Raw genomic sequence first — 10,223 nt, 5'->3', positions numbered from 1 at the left:
TTTTTTTTGGCTCTAGTGGCCTTTATTTGATAGTTAATTGACAGGAAAGTGGGCAATGAGAGAAGGGGGAAGACATGCAGCAAAGGTCACCAAGGCCAGGAATCGAACCTGCGACAGCCACATCAAGGACTAAGACCTCCACACGTGGGCCGTGTTCAACCCCTGCGCCACCACAGGAAACCAGATTTAAACTTTACAAAACAATAAAACACAGCGAATTTGTCATATTACATTACGCTTCCTTTTATTTGTAAAAATCTTATTTCTAGTTTAAAACTAGCAGCTTCCTTTCTAGAATATTTTTGCAGGTTTTGATGCTGGAAATAACCAATTTTTAGTCTTTTTCCCACAGTAACAACTTCCACTCTGAAGGTTGTAGCTATGGCAATCTGTTAGCTCTTGCAGTTAATTTGTAAAGTAACTAAAGATTAGGATACTGGCACTTTGAGCTCAACACGAAAGATGAACGGTCAAATTTCACAGTGAAAACACGCAAAAAGGTCTGCAATAAGAAGTGGCTTGATAGTAATAATGCAAATAAATGTTTATTATTATTATTATTATTATTAATTATTTGAGAAGGATAACCAATATCTTTCTCTTTGTCATGCTGTTTTTGTGAAAAATGTGAATTAAAACAGATCTTTATTTTTTATTTATTTATTTATTTTTTGTTAAAAATGCTTTCCCTTATATGGTGCCTCTATTTTCCATGAATAAAAATACCTTTCAGTCTAAATTTGCTGAGGGTTTGAACAATCGTGCGGGTAACTGAATCAGAAAAAGATTACATTTTAGCTTTTTGACAGACCAATAATAACCAGTTGAGTGCTTTCGCTCATTTCTGGTTTATTGTTTATTAAAGCATGCTGGTCATTTCTGCTGGAACATCCTATCACGTTTTGAACCAATTGCTTTTTTCCCCCAAAACATGTTGTAAATAAATAAATAAGTACAGTTGTTGATCATTTACCAAGAAAACTAATTCAGATAAATTCCATCCACCGCTTGTCATGCAGGATTCTCTACATAACCAAAGCATTTCCAACAGTTTTCGGTACCATTGGGAAAAATCCAAAATAATAAAAAAAAAAAAAAAAAAAAAAAAAACCGATAAGATCCAAGAAAACTTTTAAGATATTTTTTTTTAACTTTGAATCAACGATATGTACCGGCCAAAATGTGGCTGTGGTTGGCTCGCGCGCTGAGCCTAATGAATGTAACCAAAACCTGTCAGCAGGGTTCCCGCACCGCAGTAACTAGAACACCGGGAACAAACGCAGTGCTCTCCGCCAGCTGAATGCACCTAGAAACATGTGCGACACAACCGAGTCACACTTCAGGTGTTCTATATAACTTCCTTTAAACACGTCTCAACACCTCATCCCTCCCACTCACGCGCTCACTCAGAAATAGACCTGTCAACGTGCCACCATCCCTTATCGCCTAACTGTTAACAAGCCCATTTGCCTGTGACTGACGTTGACGCGATCCCTAAAGCCCCGGTTTGGCACCGGATCGCTCCTAAGCCAAATTAAGCCTCTGTCATGCCCACCCCCACCTTCAGTCTCGAGCTTGCCGCCCCTCTCCCCCCCGACCCCTACCACCAACCCTCGTGCCATGGGAACCCTAAATCTTTAATGACGATGGAGAGCTCCGCGCGCTCCCACGATACAAAAGCGGTGACATCTGTCTCTGTAAGTGCCACACTTCAGAGCAACTCCATTTGTTCTCGTCTAAAAGTCCTCCAAAGAAATCAAATGTAGAAGCTGAGGGAGAGATAGAGAGGGTGGAGAAATTTTTCGGGAGGACAGAAATCTTTTTTTTAAATTCCGTCCCCCAAATGCTTCAGTGCGCTAAAAGCTTTTCAGATCGCCTCCCCTTGTTCCGGTGCTCCGACCGCAGCCCACCTGCTCACGGCTACTTCCAGCTCAGCTCGCCGGCACTTACAATTAAATTTAACCGCACCGTTGAACGTCTGATGGAGCCCCTGTGCTTTGGTTTGAAAGTGGAATGGTGGTGAAAGTTATAATAGTAATAATATATTTTTTTAAAATCTACTTCTATGAGAGCGGGTTTGCTCAGTGCAACAAAGCAAAGCAACAAGAAAAATGATTGTGAAAAACATTTTGCCCTCTTTACACATTACTTCGGTTTTTGCTTTTTTTGTGTGACATTGAAATGTTTCATATCAAACAAGAAGAAAATCTATTGCTTTGGATAAATATCGTGATAATAAGGCTTTCTCACAATATTTTTGTGGCTCTATTGTGATAACGATAAACTATTCACGTCTTTTTTTTTCAGATAACTGTATGGCTGGCTGCGTGGCACAGCAATCACTGCTCCACAAACAGAAATACTGCTCTTGAAAAACATACACAATTCACTTATTTAGAAAAAGTCATATCAAGAAGTGATTTGTCTCGTTAAACTGCACACAGGATGTTATCATATTTTCACATTTATTGATACTCAAAGTTAATATTTTTCCTAAAAGTTTTGGAGCTCATTCGTACATTTTTTGTTTTGTTTTTTTGTTTTTGGCAAATATATGTTCTTTTTGGTCAGCAGTGGTTTTGCCCTTACTCTCCCTTGTAAGCAGTTTTTGACCAATCATTTTCTCATTGTTGACTCATAAACTGTTCTGACCTCAGCTGAGGCCAGTGAGGCCTGTGGAGCTTCAGATGTTGTTCTGGGTTCTTCCATGGCCCCCTGGATCCATTGTTGGTGTGCTCTTGGAGTTTATGTGGTTGAAACAGTTGCTGAGTAATTTTGACAAAACATCAAAACCTGTGACTTGGTTTGTTTGGTAAGAGAAGAGACTGTAGAAGAAGCCATAACTAATCTTTACAGGCAAGAATTTGAACTGGTAAACTCATGTTCAAGTACTCTGAGCATCATTAAGACTTTAGTTGACATTACAAAACTGGTTTGTTTACTTAGGTTTACCCCAGAAGATGTTAGCGCAAGCTAGCTGTGTTCAGCGTTCATCGTTTTTAGCAAAGAACTGCTTATCTATCTATCTATCTATCTATCTATCTATCTATCTATCTATCTATCTATCTATCTATCTATCTATCTATCTATCTTATTAATAATAAAATAATAATAATAATAATAATAATAGTTATTTTATAGTTATGATGCATTTACAATTAAAGAAAATGCATCATAACACTATGTTTTATGAGTTATGTTTTATTTATTTATGTAAAGCAACCCAGAAACTAGGTTTTTCATCCTCTATCGGCCTAAAAGAAACGTCATTCGTTTTTTTTCTTGTAATATTATTCCAAGCAGTTTGCGCCATCTTGCTCCAGTCCACTAGGCGGCGGCAAAACACATACAAAAAAACTAAATGTCAAGCGTTTCGGAACCAGAAGAAGCAAACAGAAGAAAAGATGGCGGCGTCCATGCTGGTTCAGAGGACGGCAGCGTTATGTGGGACTTTAAAGGGAGCTTCCCTGTCCAAAGCCATCCTTCCTGTGAACTGTCGCTGTGGGTTTGTGTTGCAGACTGCAAGCTACAACCCCAAACGGCTGTGGCTGAACCTCCGGGATCCCTACATCCCCGACAAGGACAGCGACAAAACCCCGGAGTGGCAAAAGACGTCTCGGTATGACAGGAAGCTGTTCGGCCGTTACGGCTCAGCCTCGGGCGTCCCCCCCGCGTCTCTGTGGCCGTCTTCCGAGGAGCTGGAGAAGATTATAGCGGAGGAAAAAGAGTGGCACCCACCTTTGGAAGTCATGCTGAAGAAGATAGAGGCTAGACAGCAGGAGGAAACCGAGAAGCGGCTCGCGAAGTAAGTCACAATACAACTGCTCTGATTGGTCAGTTTCTCTCCTGTATCTTTACGGAAACTTCACATTATGAAGTTTCATATTCGTACGCAAAGTACGAATACTTTGCGTTGCAAACTATTCGTACCCCATGAATCTTTCCACCCTTCATGTTACAATCATAAGCTTGAATATGGAGTGGAGAGTAACAAGTTATATTTACTCGCATTACTGTAATTAAGTATAATTTGTCTGTACTTAGCATTTTTTTGTCATTCATAAAACCCGAACTTTTACTTTTATTTCAGGACACTTTGTGTAAAATTTGAAATATCAGTTAATAAGTAAATACAATAATTAAATCAAATAAAACAGCAGAAAAATTGCATTAATCTGTATCCTGGATTAGTAATCAGACCCTGTGGAGTTGGAAAAACCAATCAGCATTGTTCATGGTAAGCATTTTAATCTCTTTTGAGATATTTGACACATTTATCTATGGTGTCTCTCAGTGCATTTTTTAAATTTATCGTTTGAAACTGGAAATGGAAACTGTAAGGTTCTGCTCCAAACCTACCCACTGGGGAAGCACGGTGGTGGCAGCATCATGGTGTTGACCAATATGCACCACAGTTTTCAGATATTTGTAATTATAAAAATTAAACCATTCCTTCCATTGACGTTTGTTGTAATGTGACAAAAATGAAAAGTCAAATATAATTTAAATGTAATATGTTTTGTCAGTGTTATGTGATTGAAGATTTAACGGAAAATTAAAAAAAAGTCCGCTCTAGCTCTGATGTTAGCTCCAGCTGTGTTTATTGGGCGGCACAGGCTGATTTCTTTCATCTCTTCGCCACAGGGAGAAGCTCATAGCGGCGAACATGGCCAAGATGCCCAAGATGGTGGAAGACTGGCGCAGGGAAAAGCGCGAGGCCAAGCAGAAACTGAAGGAGGAGAAGGAGCGGAAAGCCAAGCTGCTGGCCGAGGCGCAGGAGCGCTTCGGGTACAAAGTGGACCCCCGCAGCCCCAAGTTCCTGGAGATGGTCGCCGAGATAGAGAAGGAAGAGAAGAAGAAACGGAAACTGCTGAAGCGCAGACAGAAGGAGGCGCAGGCTGCAGCGCCCCCTGCTGCAGCGCCCCCTGCTGCCCAGCCCTAGAACTGGAGTTTTTAGCAACATGCTGTCAGTTTTTAAGGTAGAAACAACAAAAAACTCAAATCTGGTTTAATCCATTATGGCAGGAATTGTGTTTTTACAAATGTATATAATAAACTGGCGACATGTTGCCACGTTTGTATTTATTGCGCTGGAAATTGGACTTTATAAGCCAGTGCAGTCCTTCTTTAGCGATGGAAAATAACTTTTTCTGTTTCTATGTATTTTCACCATCTTCTCATGTGTACAGACTTTAGAATAAAATATACTTTTTCCAAAACACCACTTTATTTGAACTTTAAAGAAAGGAGATAACAACAACAAGCTAACTCACAGCATGTCAGATATTCTAATAAATCTAAAACTTACTGATGGTTTTAGGACAGTATTCTAACTTAAAGCTTTATCACATTTTCTGACAACCTTCAGATTTTTGTGTCCTTGTGAAGTAGGAGAATTATTTTTGTCTTTAAAAACATCTAAAATATATGGGTTGGATTTGTTTTCATCCTCTTGAGTCAATATTTGATAGAGCCATCAATTGGAGCTGCTCTGTAGGAAACGTCTCTACGAACGACCAGTGGTCAAAATGTTTGACTTTGTTCTCATCTGATCAGAGGAAACCTTCTTCCACATGTTTGCACTGTATTTTATTAAGGTGTATGAGTGACCAACAGTTTCCCACAATGCATCACACTATTAAAAATGACACATCGTCACTTTAATGGTACCTGGTACAGTTTACAGAAGCGGATGTTCCCCACTGATTTTTCCCTTCTCTTCAAGAAGAACACAGCACAACCAAACGTTTGAATAAATCTTACAATGTGCTTAACTCTTCTAAAATAAGTTCAATTAGTGAAGATTCAGTGTCATTATAAACCGTAAAACCTCCTCCGTTAAATAAAATAACTTGCATATGTACACTCAGGTGTGTGTTCGCCTGTGGCAGGTAGTGAAAATCCCAGCTCTGCTGCTGTCTGTCTGAGCAGCGCTCCTCTTTAAATCACAGTGACGGCACAAAAAACACCTTTGTGAGTGGAACCCGACTGTCTGTTGTATTTAAAAGTCAAGTTTGCTGTAAATAAACTACGGGTTAGAACGGTCCGTGACAAGCAGTCTGGTCATTTCCGTCACATCTGGCTGTCTTCCTCCTCAGGGTCCGCCTTGAGTTTGGCCAGAGCAGCGTGGATCCTGAACAGAGTCCTGGACTCCATGGAGTAGTCCTTGTAGTTGTGCCTGAGGGACACAAGAGCAGGTCGAGCTAGTTTGTGTTTCTAAAAAGAAATCCTTGCTTCTGACAAGTAAGTCCTGATGGGCACAAGTTAGTGTTACTCACAGATAATTAATGTCATTTTAAATAGAGGAGTAGGTAGCTTATTCTGTTGAAGGAAATAAGATGGAGATGTTCATTAGATTGTAACAAGCACAGCGCGCTGCGCTTGCGGCTTCACCCTGCGTCGCTCCTCAGTCAGTCACAGTAAAAGTTTAACCGAATATTTTCCGTGTTTGATTTTTTTTTTTAAAATGGTAACGGAAAATTCTGACAGCCATTTTTTTTTTGGAAGATCAGCAAATAGCTCGTTGGTGTATTTCCATCACCACCTGGTAGGAAATGTGTTTAGCGTCTGAGCAGATGGGTTTGGAGTATCGACTTGTTTTATGAGTACGAGTATTTGACACTGGTATCGGGCCCTATATGGTATTTGGACACCAATAATTTTAATTAAAGGAAAGTTTTCTAAATACAAGAACATCGATAGTCAACAAATATAGATTATTGCAACAAAAATATTCTATATGTTACGATAATTCGACAGCAGGAAGACAAGTGTTGCTTTTCTGTTTAAAATAAAACGAATGACGTCCTGTTGTACATTCTTATGTCCAATATTTGCAGTAATACCATGAAATCATGTTATATTTTAGGCTATGGATGTCTGACTTACTTGGCTTTATGGAGTATCTTGATAGCCGCGTCTCTCCTGCCTTGGTCGATGTAAAGCAGACTGAGCTCCACCAGAGCGTTGGGCACCAGGTAGTGGTCAAACTTAATCTTCTTTTCACTAAAAACACAAAGAGCAGCACAGACAATCTGTGGTAAACAAGAGACTCGAGACCACAGGGATTAAAGACATCACTGGTTATGTTATGATGGGAGCAGAGTTTTTATGCATTCAGATACGCTGAACTTTGTTGCATTCATGACGTTACAACTGGAAAATTTAATGTAGATTGTTTACTTTATGGGCTCAGGAAGTTGGTCAGAGTTGATAGGAAGACAAAGAGTCGCCTTCCAGCAGGACAATGACCCTAAACATACGACAGGAGCTGTCAAAGTCCTGCCTGAGATTCTGGGACCAGACTCAACATTTGATGTGCCGGGACCCTTTCCAGTCAGTCTAGTCTGGTTTTTAGAAGAAAAAAAGCCTCTTTTTCTAAGGTTTGCTTCGTACAGAGGATCCGAACCCTCGGCTATTGAGAAACGATTTCTTCCTGGAGGCATTGACTGTTGAAATTTAAATTTTACCAAGTCGCTAATGTTTGTTTGTGACGTATGCAACGGCCAGTTCATTGCTAAAAAGAAGCTAACCAGAAATCGCCTGCGCTGTAAACAACAGTCCTTTACTGCGAAGAGAGAAGCGCAGAGCTGAAGGAGACGGCTGTTTATGCTAATTCAGTGTTTGGAAGCGTGGCCGACACGAGCTGAACGGTTTCACTTCAGTCTGCTGCCGTCGCTAATACTACAGGCAGGACACGATTCTAAAAAAGTGAAAATCAACATCAGTGTTCACAACTTCTTCTGTTCGCTGATTGGCCCAGTTGAAATTATACCAGAGGATCTACATCAACAGGAGAAATTCCAGACGGAGCAGAGAAGTGACATTAGAATAGAGCAGAATTGCGTAGGAAGGCAAACGCCAGACATAAACCTGATAGACACACTTTACAGATTTTTATTTCTTGGAGGAAAAAAAACAATCATGAGCTACTTTGAGTTGATCAACATAAAATCCCAGTAAGATGAATTCAAGTTAGTAACTTACACGACATAGAAATGCTTTTGCAAGGCACTGCTGCTTTTAAAAGCATCACGAGCATCCACGTCGGACGTTGACGTCAGGCTAATATTTGCCAGGCAAATATTTACAGTGTGAGAAAATTCAAGCAGGGAAAAGCTGCTTTCATTTCTTCGGAGTTCTCTTATCAAATAATCTGTAAAGATTTCGTTCTGACGGTGAGAATCCGAACTGAGCCCACCTGGAGCAGACCTTGTTGAAGCATTCCTCAGCAGCCTGCAGGATCGCCTGGTTCTTAAAGCACAAACCCTTCAGCATGTGGATCAAGCAGCGGTCATCCATCAGGTATTCGTGCTCTGCAAAATAAATGAGAACATATGACCAAAAACGGTACTCAAGTAAGAGCAGAACTACTTTTAACACGTTTACTCAAGTAAGAGTAAAAAGTAGCCATACAAGAAATTAGAAAAAGTATTTGGTAAAAAGTCTCAAGTAACTTATCAACTTATTTGTCATTTGGTATTTAAAAATTACATCATCAGACACAACAAAATATAAAGCTAAGTGGAAATTTTGGTTTTCTAAGGACGAAAATGATATTTCTTAAAATGTAAAATAAATAAATAAATAAATAAAAAATAGGCAAGATATTTTTTTTCCAAATCAGTTCCTTTAATAGGTGTGTGTCTGCATCTGGTGATTTTTTTGGTTAAAATCTAGAAATTTTACTCAAGTAAGAGTAAAAATACTTCATAAAAAAGTAACTCAAGTAAAAGTAAAAAAGTACAGGATAGTAAAAATACTCCTAAAAGTCCTTTTTTTTTTTTTTCCAAAAAGTTATCAAAGTAAATGTAATTGAGTAAATGTAACTAGTTTCTCCCCAGACACTGTATAACAAAAAATCCAGTGATGTGTGACAGGCTGCGATACCGGGAGATTCCAGCAGAGTGCGCTCTGCCTCCACCAGAGTCTGCATCATCCCTTCGGTCAGCTCTGGCCGCTTGCTGATCATGCTGAAGCCGTTCCACATGTACATCATCTCCTGTGATTACGCAGGCGTGATGTGAGCCAAACAGAACTCTCTGTGTGGGTTTCTCTGATCCTTTTCATGCTGTCTGACTCACCAGAACCGGCACCGGCAGCCTGACCGGGTTGGAAGACTTGTAGCGTCGGGCTTTACGGATTGCAAACTTTTCCGTCGGAGGAGACTTTCCTGCTATCTTCTGCTTGAGGGTTGGTACTTGTCTGAAGAAAAGGGAAGGAGGTTGAAACAGATTTAGAATCGAAATTTTACTTTAGGTTGGGGGAAAAAAATAAATTATAGTAGGCATTTTCTGCCATGAAAGAAAAACGATAGCTCAACAGGAAGTCGTAATTTTGACTTTCAAAGTCATAATTATGACATGCAAAGTCATGATTACAAGATTCAAAGTCATAATTTTGAGATTTAAACTAATCACGAGATAGAAAAATCATAATTTTGATTTTCAAGGTCATAATTATAAGATTTGAGATCATCATTTTGAGATACAAAGTCACGCTGTTTATCTAAGGAGACATTCTCCAGGTTCTCATGATCATAGCTTTGATTATGCCAATGTCATAATTATGACTTTAAAACTGCAGCAGTATTTACAGAGAAAAATGGTCAAATTGACTCGAGGGTTGAAAACTACAGAGTCCCCTAAGGGACATGGAGCATTTTTTTTTCTTTTCTGTTACCTTTCAAAACTTTTGCATTTAGTCACAATAGGTTCTGATCCATTCATGCAGCATAATTGAATATTGGAAGTTTCTTATGGTGACCATCATTCTTTCTGCTACAATATCAGGCTTTCGTAAGTTGCATGTATGTTAATATCTCGTTGTGTAATATCTAAAGTTTTATAGAAAGAAACAACTCATCTATTCCTGAGTTATTATCATGGGGTAATAAAATCGTCTGACAGTTTTGGTTGTTAAAGGCTGGTTGTGATGTGCTGTTCCATCTCAAACTTACACAGACATAAACATGCAGTGAATAAAATGATTTCCCATCAGTTTTTTCCACCAAAGAGGTAACAATAATAATACTAATAATAATAATAAACACATTTTCACCGATCTTTAAATGTGTATATATTCAAAATTTTAAATTGACATTTGTGACTGTATGCAAATACTGTATTGCGAGGGAATGCGAAAGATTTTAAGGTAACAAAAAAGACACATTTTTCCTCATGTCTCCTATGGGGTTCCGTAGAAAACAAATGCAAACCACACTT

At 39.2% G+C, this 10,223-nt stretch overlaps 2 protein-coding genes and 1 long non-coding RNA gene across 8 annotated transcripts in view; 2 read left to right on the top strand and 1 right to left on the bottom strand.

The window, feature by feature from the left end:
* Positions 1 to 3,259: 3,259 nt before the first annotated feature.
* gadd45gip1 (growth arrest and DNA-damage-inducible, gamma interacting protein 1) lies at positions 3,260 to 6,927 on the top strand. Of its 4 annotated transcripts, none has more exons than XM_016661243.1 (3): positions 3,260 to 3,805; positions 4,192 to 4,237; positions 4,645 to 5,215. In XM_016661243.1, the coding sequence occupies exons 1-3, from the start codon at positions 3,405 to 3,407 to the stop codon at positions 4,981 to 4,983; spliced, it is 786 nt and encodes a 261-aa protein (XP_016516729.1). In that variant the 5' UTR covers positions 3,260 to 3,404; the 3' UTR covers positions 4,984 to 5,215. The 4 variants fall into 4 exon arrangements, with proteins under 4 accessions (XP_016516729.1, XP_016516731.1, XP_016516730.1 ...); XM_016661245.1 differs by lacking the exon at positions 4,192 to 4,237 and adding an exon at positions 6,869 to 6,927 and having other exon boundaries at positions 3,286 to 3,805; positions 4,645 to 4,979; XM_016661244.1 differs by lacking the exon at positions 4,192 to 4,237 and adding an exon at positions 6,099 to 6,185 and having other exon boundaries at positions 3,286 to 3,805; positions 4,645 to 4,979.
* LOC103152585 (tetratricopeptide repeat protein 39A) overlaps positions 5,631 to 10,223 on the bottom strand; it is a 16,276-nt gene continuing 11,683 nt past the window's right edge. For both annotated transcript variants that reach the window (XM_007573102.2, XM_007573101.2), the window contains exons 14-18: positions 9,084 to 9,204; positions 8,890 to 9,001; positions 8,201 to 8,315; positions 6,889 to 7,005; positions 5,631 to 6,178 (exon numbers count right to left, since the gene is read on the bottom strand). In XM_007573102.2, the coding sequence (XP_007573164.1) occupies positions 6,073 to 6,178; positions 6,889 to 7,005; positions 8,201 to 8,315; positions 8,890 to 9,001; positions 9,084 to 9,204 (571 nt within the window). In that variant the 3' untranslated portion in view covers positions 5,631 to 6,072. The remainder of the gene's footprint in view (positions 6,179 to 6,888; positions 7,006 to 8,200; positions 8,316 to 8,889; positions 9,002 to 9,083; positions 9,205 to 10,223) is intronic.
* LOC107833065 (uncharacterized) overlaps positions 9,106 to 10,223 on the top strand; it is a 1,706-nt gene continuing 588 nt past the window's right edge. Inside the window, exon 1 of one of the 2 annotated variants that reach the window (XR_001658773.1) lies at positions 9,106 to 9,192. This is a non-coding gene — a long non-coding RNA (uncharacterized LOC107833065). The remainder of the gene's footprint in view (positions 9,193 to 10,223) is intronic. The other variant, XR_001658772.1, reaches the window with a different exon arrangement.

Source organism: Poecilia formosa, unplaced genomic scaffold (assembly GCF_000485575.1).
Source record: "Poecilia formosa unplaced genomic scaffold, Poecilia_formosa-5.1.2 Scaffold319, whole genome shotgun sequence".
NCBI classification, from domain to species: domain Eukaryota; kingdom Metazoa; phylum Chordata; class Actinopteri; order Cyprinodontiformes; family Poeciliidae; genus Poecilia; species Poecilia formosa.
This window is presented reverse-complemented; position numbering and strand designations above follow the sequence as displayed.